At 38.9% G+C, this 21849-nt stretch overlaps 1 protein-coding gene across 5 annotated transcripts in view; it reads left to right on the forward strand.

The window, feature by feature from the left end:
* Nucleotides 1-21849, forward strand: part of LOC103553466 (membrane-spanning 4-domains subfamily A member 12-like) — a 40567-nt gene that overhangs the window by 13966 nt on the left and 4752 nt on the right. The window contains exons 2-7 of one of the 5 annotated variants that reach the window (XR_011523919.1): nt 241-336; nt 2438-2581; nt 4631-4687; nt 12427-12547; nt 13559-13675; nt 16744-16864. Coding sequence is in view for 4 of the 5 variants with exons in the window: in XM_008524053.2 (XP_008522275.1) it covers nt 292-336; nt 2438-2581; nt 4631-4687; nt 13559-13675; nt 16744-16864 (484 nt within the window). In the remaining variant the exon portion in view is untranslated. Of the gene's footprint in view, nt 1-240; nt 337-1103; nt 1174-2437; nt 2582-4630; nt 4688-12426; nt 12548-13558; nt 13676-16743; nt 16865-21849 lie in introns of all 5 variants that reach the window. The other 4 variants (XM_070564031.1, XM_008524053.2, XM_070564030.1 and 1 more) reach the window with 4 other exon arrangements.

Consider the following 21849-nt stretch of genomic DNA (forward strand, 5'->3'; position numbering starts at 1 on the left):
GGGGCACCTATGTCAAAAGTGTATCTACTCAGTCTCAGTTAAAGGCCATTATGAAAGCGTAAAATCTGAGAAGAAGCTCTTGGTTTTTGACAGGAAGTTGTTAGCTAGGTAGCAGAGAGAAATATCAGCAGATTGAGCCAAAAGCTTCTTTCAAGGAAAGTAGTGGAAAACCAGAGGCTGCAATCTTAAGTCTGATCTCAAAAATAATTAGTATTACTTTTTCTCTATATTTCTCTACAGAAAAGAAGTACCATTCATTATCTATAATTTATATACCATATCTTAATTAAAATGCAAAGAAGATATGCCTTAAGAGTGGAGACCAGAGCATTAGGGGTAAGGACTAAGTGCTAATTGGGTTAATAAATGATGAGTGCTGCATCTTCCTAATATAACGGGGAAGAGACGTTAACACATATACAATGAATACCCCAAAGGAAGGAAAACTGATGGAAGTGTTCCGAGCTGATTCTAATCAGTCGAGAGCTAATTGGACACAAATTATGGATCCGCAAACCATTTCTGAATAGTTCAACATCATCACAATGTACCCATGGTTCTAGCATATACATTCTGAGATTGCCTATGAATTTTATAAGCAATGGACCTTCTGCCTTTGTATATAAACAAGCTTATAGATCAAAAATGAGGCGGTTAGGCAATGAGCTTAAAATTAGAAGAGACTGTAGACACTGGAGCTCTGTGGTCAGTGACCATTTGGTAAATTTGTACTCTCAGCATGCTCCCCCTAGATTCAGCTCAGAGGTCGTATTCTGCATCAGTGTTCTTTCTCTCACCTCTCCTCAACCTTACAATGCTATACCCTTTTGTATTAGCTACCAATATTTGTGGGAGGTCAAAGCATATTTTGATCTAAGCCAGCAAAATTAAAGCTTATACTAGGAAAATTCCCAACATATCAAGCCTATGATTATCTCTAGCTGGTTGGTGGCTACCTGGCCTACTGCCAGAATGCAGGGCACACCTTAATGCAGCAAAGCCTCGTATATAGCAAGGGTAGGAGGCTAGCATTTTCCCTGCCCCATCCCCCATTACCATGATGTTTTAGGTCTGGATTACTTTCTCCTTATCTCCTTATCTAGGCTGGAGAGTGGTGATGGCAATGTGTGTGAGAAGGTACAGGCCTGTCACTGACCACCCACTGACCTACCAGTAAGCTCCACCACCTCAGAGAGGATGAAGTGTTTAGGATCTTCTATTAATTCTTCCTACTAACTCCTTTTGGGTCCTTTACTGAACTCAGAGTAAGTCAGTAGATTCATGGCTGAGAAAGGAGCTGAAACTGAAGAGTGTGGAAGTAGTGGGCAAGTCCAATGGATCCCATCCCAAATTGCCATCCCCCATGTACCACATTGAGGCAGAAATCACCAATAAATGCATGCTTTTGTGTTGCCTGAAGGTCAGGGTAATCTTCAAGGACGAGGAGTATCATCACCCAAAAGCCACTTCTTGACTTTCTGTGATGGCTCATTTTATATGTCAACTTACCTGGGCCACAGGGTCACATAATTTTGGATATTTCTGTAAGGGTGTTTTTGGATGAAAGTAACATCTGAATCAGTGGATTTTGAGTAAGGCAGATTGCCTTCCATAACGTGGATGGCCCTCATCCAATCACTTGAAGGCCTGACTAGAACAAGAGGCTCACCTTCCCCACCTGCTTCAGTGATTGCAGGCACTCTTGTTACTGGTGTGTGTATGTGGCTCTACTCCAGCTGGAGAATAAGACCCAGCTCCACGCATGGACCCTGAGAACACTTCACATGAGAGTTAGGGAAAACCAGGGGTCATTAGAAAGCCTTCCTTTATGCTTTTTTGAGCAAAGCCTGGGGCTCTGCTCCAGACTGTGGTTACAAGAGTCAGCACAGGGTGTGGGAGTGGGCAGAGCAAAGGAAAACCAAACTCCAAGTCCCAGACAAGAGAGGATGAGAGAAGGAAGGCAAGGTCAAAAAGCACCTAGTCTGGGTGGTGGTAGAGAACAAGAATTGAATCTGCCAGCTGGAGTTGGCCTCGTAGAACCAACCACAGGAAGGAAAGGGGCGTTAAGGCAGAGCTTGAGAAATCCCAGAGACAACAGATCTCCTTCTCTTTGTGTGTCCTCCTGAACCATACAGACAAATAGGCCTCTGCTTTTTACTTAACTGGAACCAACTAGAAATTTAAATATTAATGATCTCTGAAGATTGTGGTGAAACAAAAGCAAATACTCACTATTAAAATAAATGTGGAGACCGCCCCCACACCAAATTGTGGCCACCCTTTTGTTAATCCACCTTGATTCCTGCCTGACACATAATTCTTTCATTGAATTATGTGTCATGTGAGCTGGACATCCCATGACCTTTCAGTCACCCAAATTATAATTGTCAGTGATCGATTTGACTTGATAGATAATGATGGCTCTCTCTTCTCACAGGCTGCGCAAATACTTCTTGGCTTTTTTCACTGTGCACTGGGGATTCTCTGTGAATGTTTGTTTATCAGAGAGGCGGGCTTACAACGTGTTGGTTACATCCCTACATTTGTTATGATAATTTACGCATTTTGGTCAGCACCATATGTGAGTAAACGGTGGTATTATTAATTTCAACTTATTTTTTTTCCTAATGTATCAAGTGAATTGCTCAGAGATCAAGCAATGGGCTAAAGACTCAGTCTCTGACTCTAAGGAGCTCATTTTAATTGGAAACAGCCTTAACAAAATGGGGGGCAGGGGTGGCCGTGGGAGTCAGGAGTGGATACTTAGGAAAAGTCTTTTTATGTTTGTTGCATGTGTTGATAAGTTCTTTGGGAAGACGAGTGTGCATGCAGAAAAGACATTGAAGGGGGGTGCTTGAAGGGTAATAGAGTGGCTATTTGGATAACTGTAAGGCTTTTCTTTGGCAGAGTGAAAATCCAAAGGCCTGAGCTTCATGTCTGGGGCTCTAGTGATTTTTAGAGGGGTTATATAAGGAAAGAGAAAACAAGAGATGTGGAGGACCCAAGAGGAATTTGAGGAAATAGATTTCTAAAGTGGGTGTTTGGAGTAAGGATGTTGTAATAATTCCATAGACATGGTTGTTAAGGTCCCCACCAGGGACATGCTCAATTACAAGCTGCTACACTCAGGGAAGCCCAAAGCCATGGCTTCCCACAGGTTATTTCTGGCTCACAGTTACAACCAATCCAGAAGCAATTTATCAATATTGCTTTTATTCATAAGCAATTTATCAATATTGCAATTATTTGTAAGCAAGGTGGCCTAGCAACACAACTGATAATCCAATTGTTTCAAGTTTCCAGCTGAACAGAGGTAGAAAGCTAACCCCAGGCCAAATTTCTCCTTAGAGGAGAAAGGGTTTTACTAATTCCTTTCCCACCCTTTGGCACTCCTCAACCAAAAACAGGATTTGAATGTAACCCAGTCCCTGTGCTTTGTGACAAGGCCTCTGAGATAGGCAAGTACAGTAACTTCACCCAAGGAAGGGCCTGGTCATCAGTGCTCTAGATGAGAGAACTTTCCTATAGCACAAGTCTTCAAGTGAAGGGCATTATACCAACACTGAGAACTTTCTGGAAAGGGCTGTATGTCATAAAAAGAAATGCTTTAAACTGAAAGAATCCAATAAATAACCCATTAGAAGGCATTTAGAAAGGACCATAAGTCCAAGATGCAGAACAGAAGCTGATGGCAGAAATTAGCCACAAATAGTAATCATTCAGTTTTATATTTATTGTGTACCAGGCAGCTTCCCGAAAGCGCTCGCCTGTTTTATATAATTGCCACAACCACCCCCCAAGATAGCTATTATCCATCCCCATTTTACAAATGAGGAAACCAAGACTCACAAGATGTACGGTAATTTTACAGAGTGACCCAGCAATAAAGCATCCGAGATTTTAAAAAATCAGTCTAAGCTGCTTCTGCTTCCGTGGCAGGATCTCATTTTCACGGGCTGCAAGATTCCCAATTCCCTTCAAATGAGTCATCTTTTGTTAGCACTATGGGCTGATTGAAGGCAGGCTGATCTACCATCGGAAAAAATATTAAATTCTTGATATACCAGAAACAACAACCCTTTCAACTGAGGCCAGCAGGTGGTGATAGTCCTTAGGACATGATGTTGTGGAAGTCAGCCCTCAACTGTTCACATCAAACGCCTTCTGCAACTATTTTCTATTGATGAACTATGTTTTTCTAGAGCATTTTGGGGGAAAAGTGTTGCACGTGAGAACCATCCCCTAGTCAGTAGGGATTACTTTCTAATAATTTAGGTCATGAGTTTAATAAATGACACTCAAAACACGTGACGTACCTACTGCTGGTTCCTCGTAAAATCATCATGTGATCCCTAAGTCCCATCACCAATACAAAGGTTTCATTAATGACCAGAGACGTTAAAATATCTTTTTGCCTCTATAACAGAGAAAGAGTGAGCCCATTTCTTAAAGAGCCTACTGGCAGTCACCACAGAACTGAAATAGCAAAAACCTCTTTCTTCAGAGAATGGAGGGAACGAGAGAATGAGATCCATCAGATCTCAAGAATGCCACTGGCATTAGGAAAATTACGTGTTTAAGGGACCATCAACAGGAATGGGTGTTTACAAATGCGTGTTTCTACCCTCAGTACATCACCTCGGGGGCCATCAGCGTTGCAGCACAGAGGAAGGGTTCACAATATCAGGTAAGTGGGGATGTTTGGAGCGGCGCCAAAGATAGAAGGATTACCGGTCACAAACTGAGGAGGAGAAATTATTGCTTCAGAGCCAAATTTTGAGGGGTAAAAAACTTTTCCAGATATTTGAATGGAAAAAAATCATTCAATGCTTCTAAGGATGCACTCCAGTGCATTTTTTGTGTATGGGTGTTGAGGAGGCTACAGTGTGAGGAACAGGTTTTCTAAGGCATCAGGTGTGAGGGTTTTGATGGAATAAATCATTTCAAGCTATCTAAAGGGGTAATTAAAACCAAAGGAAACTCTGACCGTGGACTCAAAGCAATAGGAAAGAAGGAGATATAGGTGTGTTGAGGAATATCCTAAGGTAAGCTTAGGATGTCAGTGTTTATTTAATGAAGAGGATAAGACAAAATAATGTTTGAAAAGAGAATTGCGTTCAGCAAACCCAGGTCTAGATAATATCACTAGAATACAAATCAAATATCACTAAAATAATCCAACAGAAGATAGTCACTTCCTCCTTTAGAACTTCTCCCCTTGTGATTAGCATCGTAGCTCTGCAGGCAAATTGCCTGAATTCAAATTTTGACTCCCCTACTAACGTCTGTGTGAGTTACTTTACTCAGAGCTTCACAGTCCTCATCTGAAAAAGTGTGGCTAGTAATACCTCAAAGGACTGTTGAGAGGATGGAATAAACGAGTAGATACGCGTAAAGGCCATCCCTGGCACACGGTGAACGCTCAGTAGACGTTAGCTCTGTTTCTCAAAACCTACTGAGGAAAACAATGTGCTTTCAGGGATCGAGCCAAGAAACTGAAGAAATTATGTTTCCTAATTCAGTGAAAGGTCTGCCTACTTTTTTCTTCAAAGAGACACAAGAGGTTATTTTGCTCAGCAGCAGCTTGCTGGCTATAATTATGGGCGTCTGGTGTTCACACCTCTTTTTTAACGTCTACCACCAGCTAGGTAGCCACTGCTCGCATCATCTTGCATTCCAGTCCTTTTTCTAAGCTTGATTCTCCAATGTCTTTACAAACAGAGTGTCCATGTGACCCAGACATTAATCTGATGCTGCTTTTCTCCCAGAGATATAAGTACAGTTGACCCCAAAGCCAATGAAGCACCCTTGTGATTTTGCAAATCCCTGAACTGACATTCTCATAGTTCTGTTTCTCCATTTGCACATCCTGACCCAATTTTGCTTCACCACGTCCAAGAAAACAGGTGTGAATAAACTTGGCCTCTAGACTGGTTTTCACAAAAAGTGTTTGGTTTTTTACTTGAGGGATGGTGAGGGAAAATTAGGACTGTAATTTCTGGGTTCCAGCCATGACCTGGCTCCCCTTGAAATTCTTCCCCAACCTCCAACATCACTCAATTTTCTGCCCGCCCTTTTCCCTCCCCTCACTCCACCTCAAGAATCAAAAATAAACCCCTCATCTTGTCTCATGCAGAGTAATTCTATTTCCCAATCAATGTGGCTCAACTCACAAGAGGAAATCAATTATAATTCTATATCAAGCCATGAAACAAATGCTTTGGAAAAATTGCTCTAGTGGCAGCATAATATTCTATACACTTAAGTAGCATAATACATCTAATATAATGTACCTAAATTCCAATAATTTAATTCAGAAGTATTTATGGAGTATCAGGCTTGTGCTGGGCTATGTAGGATGCATCAGTGAGCTATATTCTAATAGGGGAATAAAGACAATATACATGACCAATAAGGAAATAATATAATGTGTTAGAAGGTGATAGCTGTGACGGAAAAAAAGAAAATGTAAAAGAGGCTACCACTGAGAGGCTGTGTGATTAAGATGATCCAAATAAGTCTTACTGAGAAGGTGGCATTTGAGCAAATCTTGATGGAGAAAGTTAGCCATGCAGATATCAGAGGGAACAGCATTCCAAGCAAAGGGATCAGCCATTGGAAAAGCCATAAAGTGAGAGCCTGTGTGACATGTTCTGGCAAAGAGGCCAGTGTGGTGATGGCAGAGTAGCTCAGGAAAGAGTAGGAGATGAGGTCAGTGTGCTAAGGGGACCAGATCATGTAGGGCCCTTTAGACCAGCTTTTGCCCTAAGGAAAATAGGGAGAGACTGGAGTAGTCTGAGGAATGATATGATGAGGTGTGTGTTTTAAAAGGATCATTCTGGCTGAAATTCTCTGACAATCACCTGTAAGGGGGGCAGGGTTAGAAGCAGGAAGGCCAGTTACAGGACTATTATTGTCAGCCAAGTGAAAGACAATGATGGTTTGCACCAGGGTAATGAAGCAGAGGGGATGATGAGCACTTGGATTGTGGATGTATTTGAAGGTATTGCCAACAGGGCTTCCTAATGGGCATAAAATGCAAGAGAAAGAGAGGAATCAGGGATTAAAATTTTAGAAGGGTTAAATTGGTAATCTCAGACTTGAAGATTATGTTTAAAGCAATCAGATTTGTCCAGGTCTCCAAAGGAGAGGGAATAGCAAAGAAGAAAGGAGAAAAAAGACCTGAGCCCTAGGGCACTCCAACATGAAGAATAGGAAGAAGAGGAAAAAATAATAATTTTTTTAGTTGAAAAGGTTTTGGTTCAACATCATGTCCTAAAGAGTACAATGTTATTTATGTTTATGTGTAAGTTTTCCAATTAAAGCAGAAAATGAATGTAGGGTATATGTCTTTTGCACTAAAATCTTTTAAATTATATTTTAAAAATAATATGCATTAGGTGGCCCCCTTAATTGGATGCAGATATTTGAGTTCCCCAACTTTTATTTTCTGAAAACATACCTATTTATTTTCATTTTAACCTGGAAAAGTCTTTAGCCGCCTAGGTAAATATTTACTGTCTTCTTTGATTCTGGTTTAAGTGTACAATTCAATGATTTTTAGTATTTTCACAGATATGTGCAACTATCTGACCACAGTCCATTTTAGACCATTTTCAATACCTCAAAAAGCAACCTTGTACCACTTAGCCCTCACCCCTCATACTACCACTCCCCATTCTCCCCAGCCCTAGGAAACCACTAATCTATTTTCTGTCTCTACACATTTGCCTATTCTGGACATTTCATAAAAAGAAATCATATAATATGTAACTTTTCATGAATGACTTCACTTAGCATAAGGTTTTCAAGGTCCATCCATGTTGTAGCATGTATCAGTACTTCATCCTTTCTATGACTAAATATTGTGCAGCTATACTACATTTTGCTTATCCATTCATCAAGTGCTGAACATTTGGGTTGACCCCACCTTTGGAGTGGAGTCGACTATTATGAATAGTGCTGCTGTAAACATTAGTGTATAATTTTTTATTTGAACATATGTTTTCAGTTCTTTGGGGTATATAACTAGGAGCGGAATTGCTGAGTCATGTGGTAAGTCTGTTTAACCATTGGAGGAAATGACAGACTATTTTTCCAAAATGGCTGTACCATTTTATGTTCCCACCAATAGTATGTGAGGGTTCCTATTTCTCCATATCCTCGTCAACACTTGTTATTATCTGACCTTTGACTGTAGCCATCCTAGTGCAATTGAATTGGCATTTCATTGTGGTGTGGATATGCATATCCTTGATGACTAGTGATGGTTTTTCATAGCATCTTTTCATACGTTTATTGGCCATTTGTATTTCTTCTTTGGAGAAATGTCTATTCAAGTCCTTGGCCTGTTTTTTAATTGGTTATTTGCCTTTTTGTTATTCAGTTATAAGAGTTTTTAGATATTCTAGATACAGATTTTCAAGGATTTGCAAATATTTTCCCATTCTGTGGATTGTATTTTCACTTTCTTGATAGTGTCCTTTGAAGCATAGAAGTTTTAACTTTGTTAGAGTCCAACTTACCTATTTTTCTTTTGATGTTTTTGCTTTTGATGTCATATTTAAGAATCTATTGCCAAAACTGAGGACAAGAATATTTAGGCCTGTCTTCTTATAGGCATTTTATAGTTTTAGCTCTTATATTTAAGTCTTTGATCCATTTTGTTGATGGTATGATGTAAGGGCCCAATTTCATTTTTTTGCATGTTAATATCCAGTTGTGCCAGCATCATTTGTTGAAAAGACTACTCTTTCCCCCGCTGAATTGTCTTGGCTTCCTCATGAGTTTATTTCTGAACTTCGAATTTTATTCCATCAATCTGTATGTCTATCCTTATGCCAGTATCACAAAGCCTTGATTACTGTTGCTTTGTAATAAGTTTTGAAATCAGGAAATATGAGTCCTTCAATTTTGCTCTTCTTTTTCAAGATTTTTTTTTTTTTTACTATTTGAGTCTCCTTTAATGCTGTGTGACTTTTAGGATCAGCTTGTCAATTTCTGTAAGAAAAAACAGCTGAGGTTTTGATAGGGATTGCACTGAACTGTCGGTCAATTTGGAGAGTATTGCCTTTGACGATATTAAGTATTCACATCCACATGAATGTGGATGTTTTTTAGTTTTCAAAGAACAAGTTTTACACTTCGTTTCTTAAATTGATTCCTAAATATTTTATTATTTTTGATGCTATTGTGAATGGAATTATTTTCTCAGTGTTATTTTCAGTTGGTTCATTTTAAGTATATAGAAATACAGTTGGTTTTTGTATATTGATCTTGTATGCTCTTATCTCGCTGAACTCATTTATTAGTTCTAAGAGTTTTTAGTGTATTCCTTAGGATATTCTATTACAAAAGCATGAATAGATGCCTTTTGTTACTTTTAATTGCCTAAGTGGCCTGGCTCAAACTTCTAATACAATGTTGAATAGAAATTGTGAGAGCAGACATTCTTGTCTTGTCCCTGATCTTAGGAGGAAAGCATCTGGTCTTTCACCAATAATTACATTAACTGTAGCTTTTTCATAGATGCCCTTATCAGGTTGAGGAAGATCTCATCTGTTCCTAGTTTGTTGGGTGTTTGCGTCATGAAGGGTCTTGGATTTTTGTCAAATGCTTTTTCTGCATCTATTGAGAAGATTATGTGGTTTTTTGTTTCATATTTTACTGATATGGTGTATTACATTAATTGAGTCTTGGAAATTAAACTGACCTTGCATTCACAGAATAAATCCCATTTGATCATGATGTATAATTCTTTTTCTGTGTTGCTGGCTCAGGTTTGTTAGCACGTTATTGCAGACTTTTGCATCCATGTTCATAGGACATATTGGTTTGTAGATTTTTTGTTGTGATGCCTCAGTCTGGTTATGATGTCAGGGTAACACTGGCCTCATAGGATGAGTCAGGACATGGCCACTCCTTTTCTATTTTTGCAAGAGTTTGTGAAGAGTTGATGTGAATTCTTCTTCAAATGTTTGGTAGAAGTCACCATTGAGATGACGTGGGACTGGTTTTTGCTTTAGGGAAGGTTTTTGATTATTAATTCAAATCTCTTAATTTATTATAGATCTATTCAGATTTTCTGGTTCTTCTGGAGTCAGTTTCGATAGTTTGTGTGGTTTCTAGGAGTTTGTCCATTTCATGTAGGTTATCTAATTTTTTGCTGTGTAATTGTTCATAGTCAACATTGTCAACAAACTTTCCTTTACTTCTTCAATAGTGGTTTACTCTAGTTCTCTGACTGTCTTTACAATGACTACTTTGAAATTTTTGTCTAGTAAATCTGACACGTGGTCACTCTCACAGAGGGTTTCTGTTGCCTGCTTTTTTTCTGGTGTATGGTTCAAACTTTCCTGTTTCTTTGCCTGTTTCACAAATTTTTTTGTTGGAAACTAGGCATTTTAGATAATATATTGTAGCAATTCTGGGTACTAGTGCTCCATCCGAGAGCTTGTTATTGTTATTTGCTTGATTTTTTTTTTTTTTTTGAGGAAGATTAACCCTGAGCTAATTACTGCCAGTCCTCCTCTTTTTGCTAAGGAAGCCTGGCCCTCAGCTGACATCCGTGCCCCTCTTCCTCTACTTTATGTGTGGGACACCTACCACAGCATGGCATGCCAAGCAGTGCCATGTCCGCACCCGGGGTCCGAACCAGGGAACCCTGGGCCGCTGAAAAGTGGAACATGCAAACTTAACTGCTGTGCCACCTGGACTGCCCCGCTTGATTTTTTTTTTTTATGACTGGCTGAAATATTTTAGTGAAGTCTATTTCTCCCTCTCAGTGTTATGTTGCTCTTGGGCCCTGGGGGCGGGGGGTGGTCTGCAGCTTTGGGGATACCCATGGACACCCTAGGATGAGATTTATTTTGGAGCGGTGACTATAACCTCCTGTTAAGCTCCACTAATTTCCTGCTGATTCTGCTATTGTTTTCAACAATACCTGGGGCATAAATTGCTTCATAGATTAATCCAATCAAATTTGGACTCCTTTAAAGGAATAGTCCCCAAAATCAGTATTTGAGATTTGTTCTGACCCCAAGAGGGTTCCTTCTAGCTGTTTCCTTCCCCATCTCTCTGACAAACTAGCTCGCCTACCGTTAAGACTGTGTCCGAAATGAGTCTATCAATCCCTCCCAACTGCATTTCTCAACTTCTACCGTTTTCGAAAGTACCCTTAGGTCTAAACTTCTGCACACTCTGTTGCAAATGAAGCCATTTCCTTTGGGGAGATTGGAGCTCTCTGTTTTAAAGCCTACTTCTCCCCTGGACAAAATCTCTGAGCCAAGGCTCTGGTGCTGGGATGTGAGGGGACAGGGACAATGGAGTGCTTCTCTCTGAGTGACACCCCCACTTTAACAGCTGAGGGCTTGGTGAACGGAGGCAGCAGCCCCAGATCTCCCCCCAGTCAACTCTCATGATGTGGAGTCCCTTCCCCATACGCCAGAGTAGGGGTGATCAGGGCCTGATACCTCACTGGCCCCACACCCAAGGTACAGTCTCCATCCCACAAGTGGAGGCTGGGCAGAAGAAAACAGCCCCCTCTCTCTTGGCTGCACTCACTGGGACTTAGCCTCAGCAACAGGTGGTGGGGAGCAGGATTCAAATTCTAAGAAGATGAACTGCCCCTCGAGAGGAGAGCACTTGATAGCACTTAACTGGGGATCCACGGGAAAAGACAGCCCTGTGTTCTTAGCTGCACCAACCTCGAGTGGTCTTGCTAAGCCTTGGTGGGGGGCGGCAGGCAAGAGGGTGCAGGTCTTGGTTCAGATACCACATATGCCTAGAGTTTTTATGAGTTTTAGTATATTTTCTTGACTAAATGTTTCTGCATTTGTTGTATACCCTTAGGATTATTTCTAGAGATTTTAAATGATTGGGGGTTTATTTAGTAATTTCGCAAGTTTGGCTGGAGAATTGATCCATGGAGTGCCTCACACTCTCATGCTGGAAGTGCAACTCTTCAAAAGTAATAATGTTGTATATTTAATTCAAGTGCTTATGGGATCTTTTGGAACATAAATGTCTTTCTGTAGGTGGTCCTGGTTCATAAGCCTCTCTGACCTCATAAAAGGACATAGGGTAGGTGTGCAGAGGCATTAGAAGCGTGCATTTTCTGGAGCATACCATAACCTGGCTTTGTACCAAGGAAGAGTATTTCTAGCTGACACTCTGGCATTATAGCTCTACATATCCATAAAGATAAAATTGAAAATCCTTAGCACGGCATACTAGATTCTTCATAATCTGTCTCTTGACCCCTTCTCTAGCCATATTTTATCCTACAGTGCTCCACGTTCCAGCCACACCAAATGCCAGGTATTTTCCTGAAGATCTGCTTACTCGTGCTTCTAAAATTTTCTTTCTTCCATAATATACTTTCTTAATTTTGCCCACCACTGTGAACTGAATCTGGCTATATCAAAGAAACACAGGATCCACCGCGAAAATGCCAGGCTTATAGCATCTACTGGAGGTGAAAGACCAAGCCTAAAAAACAAATAGGATCTGAGGAAGTTTCCGAGAGCCAGAAACAGAAAGCACAGAGGTAAAATAGCTTCTTGGAGAAGGAGAATCTGGCCGGGTTCTTACTACCACTAGACATGATAGCTTCCCTGTAGGACCCAAGACTCTCACTGTCCCCGCTGCATAACATCACTGCTGCCTCTGCTGGGAATGAATGCCAATCTTTCATTCATCTTTAAGCTGCTTGCTCAAAATCCACAATCCTTAGCAGGAGTGTTTCACTGGCCATGTCCTGGCCCTGGCTCTTGGAGATTGAAGAGAGGGAAGACCTCATAGTTGAAGTTTGATAAACTTCTTTATACAGACTAAACCAATGAGGAGAGCCCCTAAAATAGGAAGGGGGCTGCCTGCTGGACAACCAAACATTCATACGTCCACTTAAGTCCTTTCCTTTGGTTGACCAGCACCAAATCACATCCTTCTTCTCATTATTAAAATAAAAAAATCCTCTTTAAAATGTAGCTATCCATCACACATACATGCAAAATACCTGCAGCTCCTTCTCAAAGAGCACAGCCTCCCTTCACACCTCATGCAATGCCCTCAGAGGCATTCAAAAGAGTTTGGATGCAGTCTTGAGGGAAGTTAGGAACTGTGGAAAGGTTTTAAGCAGTAAAGTGACCTTAGTGGAATAGGAAGGACACTGACAAATCCTAGACCTGAAACTTATCCATATCATGACACTTATCCAATTTTATTAAATGAACTTAAGTGTTTGTCATGTTTCCTCTATTAGATTGCAAGATTATTGATTAGAAGCCTAAGCCTCTCCCTAGCACAAAGTTAGCATGTTGTAGGCACTGCATCATTATTTGTTGAATGAATAGATAACTACCGCATCTGAAAAAAATTTTCATCCTATTGGGTTCCAGACACATTTGAGGCAGAGTCTTGCTATCAACCACAGTAAGATTCTAAAAAATCAGATTAAAAATGTCAACTTGAATGTTGTAGCCAGTATAGCAGACTGATTGCTTCATCAAAATCTATTTATGCTGCCTGTCACCAGTTTTTTTTTGTTTATCTATTACAGTGTGTTTCTGGCATTGTTATGAATATCTTAAGTGCCTGCTTTGCTGTACTTGGTGCAGTTGCCTTAATCATTGCGTGTGCAAGTTTTCAGTCAGAAGAAGATTACACTTGGACACAGGTAAGTGCTAAGTTTAAGAATACCTGGATCAAAATTTTAGATATAAATGAAAAAACTAGGGTGAATGATGTATGTTGCAGTGACCAAGGTATGGAAAAGGCCACCAAATTTGTCAACCATCTTTGACATAGAAAAAGAAAAACAAACTGTATTTCCTCCAAATCTTTGCCATGGGAATATTTTAAAAAATCAATTTTCTTCCAAAATGTAGAAACACTAGCATCCTCAGAGAAAGATCAAAATTATCATTATTTGAAGATAAAGTGATAAGATACCTAGAAAACCCCAAAGACTCACCTGAAAAACTACTGAAACAAGTAAAACAGTTTAGTAAAGTGACTGGATAAAAGAAAAGCTTACAAAAAATTAACAAATTTTCTTTACACTAGAAATAACTGCTTAGATATCGAAGTGGGAAAAATAATGACTCAATCACAATAACAGCAAAACTATAAAAACATAATGAGAGGCATAAAAAAAAGAACTGACTACTTTGAGAAACTATATTCTTGAATGCAAATTCACAATATCATAAAATTGCAAGATTCTGAAAATTAATACATAAATGTGATGCAATTCCATTTAGAATCTCAACAAAGTTTTGAGAGGGAATACAACAAAATTACTCTAAAATGCATAAGGATGGAAGAAAAATTGTGTAAAAATTGCCAAAAAAGTCGAGATGGGGGACGGCCAGACAACTTGCTGCATCAGATATTAAAACGTTATTAGGCTATTATGATAAAAAATAGTATAGTATTTATACATTAAAAGAAAAATTGATCAAAGAACAGAATAGAGAGTTGAGTGATGAATCCAAGTATAGGCAGAAACATTATTCTATGGAAGATAACTTTACCAGCCAATATGGAAAAGATGAAACTTAAATAAATAGTATTAAATCAATGAGTAGATTAAATGAGTGAGCATAGAAACTTTAAAAAAATAGCCTTAGTACAGAATTAGTATAGAATTATATAGAATTATAGAATAGATCTTAATATAGAATTATAACTAAGTTATAAAAGCAAGAGAGAAAAACGAGAATAAAAGAGGAAAAAGACAGATTTCATATCACAAGTATTTGCCTTTTTGATATAGTACAGACTGAGACAACAGTGGCTGAAAGAGTGAGGCCTCTGCCCCAGTGGGCTGAGACGGTAGGACCACCACCCTCATGAGCCTAAAAAGCAGGGCCACCTCCTCAGCAGGCTCAGAGGACAGACCATTGAGCCAAAGAGAATTATTCTCAGATCTTGAAATCTAAAGAAATTTGCCCTGCTGGGTTTTGGACTTGCTTGGATCTCATGACCCCTTTTTCCTTTCTTATTTCTTCCTTTCGGAATGGGAGTATCTATCTTATGCCTGTCCCACCATTATATCTTAGAAGTAGATAACTCATTTTCTGGTTTCATAGGTCCACACATGGAAAGGAATTTTGCCCCAGGATAGACCACATTATGAGTCTCATCCATAACTGATTTAGATCATTTAGATGATGAGATTTGGGGCTTTTTGATTTAATGATATTTAGATCAGATTTTAGACTTAGAGTTCATGTTGGAATGGGTGAAAAGTTTTGGAGGTGTTGGGATCAGGTGAATATATTTTGTACATGGGAAAGACATGAATTTGGGGGGTTGGGGGCAGAGACAGACTGATACGGGTTGAACTGTATACCCCAAAATGATACGTTGAAGTCTTAACCCCCAGTACTTCAGAATATGACGTTATTTGAGAACGGGGTCTTTGCAGATGTAATTAAGTTAAGATGAGGTCATACTGCAGTAGGGTGGACCATTAATTCAATATAACTAGTGTTTTTATAAGAAGAGAGAAATTTGGACACAGACACAGAAGGAAGATGGCCATGTAAACATGGAGGCAGAGATTGGAGGTAAGCTTCTACAAGCCAAGGAGCACCTGGGCTACCAGAAGCAGGAAGAGGCCAGGAAGAATCATCCCCTAGAGGCTTTGGAAGGAGCACTGTCTTGCCAATACATTCCTTTTGGACTTTTGCCCTCCAGAACTGTGAAACAATAAGTTTCAGTTGTGTTAAGCCACTCAGTTGTGATACTTTATTACAGAAGCCCAAGGAAAGTAGTCTAGGAGACCAATAAATAGCCGTCCATTCTCCTCCTCTCATGTTCTGAACCAACTGAGATAAGACACAAGAATCAAGCAGATGTAGATAAAACTATCAGCTTTGTTGTTGATTATTATAGTTGGAGAACAAGTTTTAACTCTTTGGACAAATGAGTTTGCTGATAGCTCCCTTCATGAATTAGACTCATGCACCTAGGCACAGGTAGACCACAGGCCCCCCTATGCTGGGGCCAGACAATTGTCAGATGCTGAGGAGAAGAACTTGTGGTCATAAATACAAACCATTCTGAGAAAAGAGAGCCCTGAAGGATATGGGTTCCTTCTCTGGAAATCACCAATTACATAAATCTCTGCTTCTCACATGGGGAATTGTAAGTCAAGAGCATTGAGAAGCACCGGAAGCCATTCTTCACCTATTTCTAAGAGAGCAAAAGCTCCTACTTTGGGTCATGCTAGGAATGTAGAAAGAGAGAGAGAACAGTTCCCCCTAAGATGTGTAATAATGCTCATGATACATAAGTTAAAAGACAATAAAACATGCAGATTGTATGTGCACTGAATGGAAAAGCAAAAAACACAGATTATACTATCAGACTCACCAAAAGAGAGAGTATAAAGAGAGAAAAAAGAAAAAGTTCCAACAGCTCAGGGTACTATATATTCTCTCTCTACTTTTCAGTCTCATCATGTGTAAAATAGAAAAAAATTATCCAATCTGTAGGATTGTTGCTAGAATTAAAGTGTTTGACATAAAGCATGAGATATATATATATAGATATATATATATGTACTTGATAAATTTAAAATATATTTTGTTGTTATGCAAAATAGCCAAAAATAATCATAGTTGTGTGAGACTGATATGATGAATGATATTTATGCTCTGTTTTCTAAATGTTGTTCTCCTATAATTTTTAAATGGTTAATTAATGTGAGAAATATTTCTTTTGTTTTGAATTCAGTTGGCTGGTACTATGCTTTTACACTATTTACTCTTCATTGCTGTCTCAGAACTGATCATTGCAAGTATAACTATCCACTGGATTGTGCAAGCATTGCAGTATCAAGAATACGGCGATGAGAGTGAGTAGTTTTGTTTCTGGCTGGCAGCTCAGGATAACACAGCTTCAGTTAAGACCCTCTCTGAGGGACTAAAGTTTAGCTGGAATTGGGGGACAGAAATGTTGCTTCTAAAGGAAGGTCAAGGGCAGCTGAAAATATGCTGACATATCTCTTGCTTGATACTGTGTAAAACTGAAGTTAACTTGTCAGGCAAAACTATGTGGGAGAATTGTCTTTTAGACTTGCATCTCCCAGGAGATTAATAGAGGAAATATACAGACTGAAGTGATTTCACAGGTCATACCAGTAATTTGGGGACACTGAATGCTATAGACTGAAATTCAAATTTAGTTATGAAATGTAAGTTTCCAAAATTTGAGATCTTCAAATGCCTTCAGAAAACAAAGATTTTAGAGGACTGTAGAGGAAGAAGGCAATTCCTCTATGCTTTAGGTCCTTCTGGCTGGGCTACAAGTTAAATTGACATGACAGAATAATAGGAGAAAATCAAACAAAACTTTATAACATGTATACATGGAAGAAACCCAGGAAAACTGAGCAACTGGCTAAATGGCTGATGTCACCATGTTAAACACTATCTTCAGCTAAGGACAAAGGAGGATGTTGGGGGTAGGGGAGTCAGTTATGGGAGATTACCAGAAAAAGCACAGTAAACAAGAATAAGGTTATGATGCAGATTTAAGTACTTGCCTTCCACATTGATCAGAGTTACTAGAGATAAGGTCATCCCCCTCTTCCTGGTACAGAGAGGGAGATATCTTTACAAATGAAGATTTCCCTTACAAATGTAAATATCTCTTATGAAAGGTAAATTCTGCTCGGTTTCCAGAGCTTTTCCCATGTCTGCAGTTTTTTTAAAAAAATAACCAGCCCAAAATAATCCTCCTGCCAAAGAGACATCTTGAGGTGGCAAATTCTGATCCCCCACAGGATACTGAAGAGAGTACTTCTGGAATAGAATAATAAGGACCTCTAAAAATCCCTTCCTCCATAACATAAATGAGAACAGTGCAAAAGTTGTCAAAAGCAACGTTTTCAGAACTCTAGAAATTGGTGAAAGACTTGCAGTGATCCAAGGAACACTTATTCGAGAAAAGTGGTTGAATCTTCGTAAGAACAGTGAGTTTTACAGTATTGTAATTTGCCCCATTCTTATCCCACTTGCCCCATCTGCAAAGCAGCCTTTAAATGCAATAACTTTGCAACCACAGTACCTGTGAAAAACACCAGCCTAACAACCACAAGAAGGGGAAAAACGGGATTGGAGTTCGGAAAAAGCTCCATTTCCAGAAAATTGTTACTGATTTGTCCTGCAGCTCCCTGGAAATCCCCACTGGCAAGCCTCTTCGTAATTTGACCTCATTCAGAGCTCCATCACTGTGAGCAGCTTTTTCCCTGGGATGTTTGTCAGAACAATCAGTAGCATTTAACATCACACCTGCCTAAAACAAGGATAACAGTTGGGGAGAACAAGAGGCTGACCAAAAATCTTAAAAGAAAAAACTGGAGAGTAAGATGTCCATAGAGGACTTTGGAACTATGACAATACCTGGAAATAAGGAAGACCATGTGCACGTGCAGGCATGTGGACATGCCAAGAAAAGACCTGAGAATCCCCTAATTTCCCACCACTGGCTGGCCTGAGGCTGTCTGCAGGCAGGAAGTGATGGCTAAAGCAGAGTTGCAACTTGTCTCCTAGAGCTTTGAAGACTTACGCCAAACACACACACACACAGCTTCTCAGGAAAGACTGGGAAATTTATTCATTCAATATAGTTCAGGAAATCTATGTCCAATCATTTAATGACCACTAAGCTAACAGAGCAAAGACATCAATGTCCACACATGACAAATATGAAGACTTTACACAATTAGCTCAGGAAAGCCACTAAACAGAATAAGAAAAACAACAACAAAACCAACTCCTAGGAGAATCTGATTTTCCACATTGCCACATTATATTATTTTAAATATGCAGATTTTAACAAAAGGACTTAGGAGATAAGCAAAGAAACAGAAAAGTATGGCCTAAACCACAGGGAATAAAGCAATCAATAGAAATTGTATCTGAGGAAGCTTAGGTGTTGTACTTATTGAAAAAAAAACTTTATCAGCTATTATAAGTATGCTCACAGAACTAAAGAAACCGTGTCTAAAAAAATCTAAAGGGAAGTGTGAAAGCAACATCTCACAAAAAAGAGAATATCAATAAAGACAAAGAAACTATTTAAAAGAATCAAATAAAAATTCTGGAGCAGACTTGGATTGGAAGAGTTAACATCGTTAAAATGTCCACACTTCCTAAAGCAATCTATAGATTCAATGCAATCCCTATCAAAGTTCCAACAATATTTTTCACAGAAATAGAACAAAGAATCCTGAAATTTATATGGAACAACAGAAGACCCCAAATAGCCAAAGGATTCCTGAGAAAAAAGAACAAAGCTGGAGGTATCACACTCCCTGATTTCAAAATATACTACAAAGCCATAGTAATCAAAACAGCATGGTACTGGCACAAAAACAGACACACAGATCAATGGAACAGAATCGAGAGTCCAAAAGTGAACCCACACATTTATGGACAGCTAATATTCAACGAGGGAGCCAAGAGCATACGATGGAGAAAGGAGAGTCTCTTCAATAAATGGTGTTGGGAAAACTGGACAGCCACGTGCAGAAGAATGAAAGTAGACCATTCCCTTATACCATGCACAAAATCAACTCAATGGATTAAAGACTTGAATGTAAGACCCGAAACCATGAAACTTCTAGAAGAAAACATAGGCAGTGCGCTCTTTAACATCAGTCTTAGCAGCATATTTTCAAGTCCCATGTCTGACTGGGCAAGGGAAACGAAAGAAACAATGAACAAATGGGACTACATCAAACTACAAAGCTTCTGCACGGCAAAGGAAACCATCAACAAAACGAAAAGACAACCTGACAATTGGGAGAAGATATTTGCAAAACATATATCAGATAAGGGGTTAATATCCAAATTACACAAAGAACTCATACAGCTCAACAACAAAAAAACCAACAATCCAATTAAAAAATGGGCAAAAGATCTGAACAGAGATTCCTCCAAAGAAGATATACAGATGGCCAACAGGCATATGAAAAGATGCTCAACATCATTGGCTATCAAGGAAATTCAAATCAAAACTACAATAAGTTATCACCTCACTCTGGTCAGAATGGCTATAATTAAAAAGACAGGAAACATCAAATGTTGGAGAGGATGTAGAGAGATGGGAACCCTTGTACACTGCTGGTGGGAGTGCAAACTGGTGCAGCCACTATGGAAAGCAGTATGGAGTATCCTCAGAAAATTAAGAATGGATCTACCATATGATCCAGCTATCCCACTGCTGGGTATTTATCCAAAGAACTTGAAAATGCAAAGGCATAAAGATACATGCACCCCTATGTTCATTGCAGCATTATACGCAATTACCAAGACTTTGAAGCAACCTAGATGCCCATCAAGGGACAAATGGATAAAGAAGATGTGGTATTTATACACCATGGAATACTACTCAGCCATAAGAAATGATGAAATCCAGCCATTTGTGGCAACATGGAGGGAACTTGAGGGTATTATGCTGAATGAAATAAGTCAGAGGGAGAAAGTCAAATACCATATGATCTCACTCATAAGTAGAAAATAAAAACAGCGACAAACACATAGCAATGGAGAATGGATTGGTGGTTACCATGGGGGAAGCAGGGTAGGGCAAGAGGGGTGATTAGGCTCACATGTGAGGGGATGGACTATAATTAGTTTTTGGGTGGTGAGCATGATGTAATCTACACAGAATTCGAAATATATTACGATGTCCATCCGAAAGCTATATAATGTTGTAACCCAATGTTACTGCAATTAAAAAATAATAATAATAAAATTAAATTAAAATAAATAAAAAGAATTTGAAAAAAAGAAATTCTGGAGCAGAAAAATACACTAAGTAAAATGAAAAGTTAACTCAAGGGGCTCAATAGAATATTTGATCTGACAGAAAAAGTAATCCAGAAATTTAAAGATAGGTCAACTGAAATTATCTAGTTTGTGAAACAGAATGAAGACAAATGATGAAAAAAGGACAGAGCTTCAGATGACTTTGAAACAGCACCAATCACACCAAAGTGTGCATAATGAGAATCACATGAGGAGAGGGGAGAGAGAAAGGGAAAAGCAACACAAAGAGTTTTTGAAAATATATTGAATGGAAACTTCAAAAATTTATTGTAAAACCTTCATCTATACATCCAAGCAGCTCAACAAACTCCAAATAGGATAAATTAAGACACCCAAACTTAGACACGTAATAAACAAAATACCAAAAGAAAAATACAAAGAGAAAATCTTGAAATCAGCAAGAGACAAGGAATTCATCTTGTAGAAGGAATCTTCAATGAAATTGGCAGCTTACTTCTCAGCAGAAATGAAGCAGAAACCGACAGATTTGATACGAGAAACACAAAATTTAAAAAGTCGAATTTTGAAACTTCAATACCCCACGTTCAATAATTTATAGAATAACTTATGCAGAAGAAAAAAAAACATATAGGAGAATTGAACAACACTATTAACCAACTAGACCTAACAGACATCTGTAGAAGACTTCAGCCAACAACAGCTATAAAACAAATCTCAACAAATTTAAAAGGATGGAAATCACACAAAATATGCCTTCTGATCACAAAGGAATTAAACGACAAATCAATAAAAGAAGGAAATTTGAAAATATCACAAATATATGGAAATAAAACAACACATTCCTAAATTACCAAAAGGTCAAAGGAAAAATCAAAAGGAAAATTAGAAAACATCTTGAGATAAATGAAAACAAACACACAACATACCAAGACTTATTGGATGCATCTAGAGTAGTGCTTAGAGAGAAACTCATAGCTGTAAATACCATATTAAAAAGAAGAAGAAATGTCTCACATCAAAAGCCTAACTTCCCATCTTAAGA

This window comes from Equus przewalskii, chromosome 11 (assembly GCF_037783145.1).
Source record: "Equus przewalskii isolate Varuska chromosome 11, EquPr2, whole genome shotgun sequence".
Classification (NCBI taxonomy): domain Eukaryota; kingdom Metazoa; phylum Chordata; class Mammalia; order Perissodactyla; family Equidae; genus Equus; species Equus przewalskii.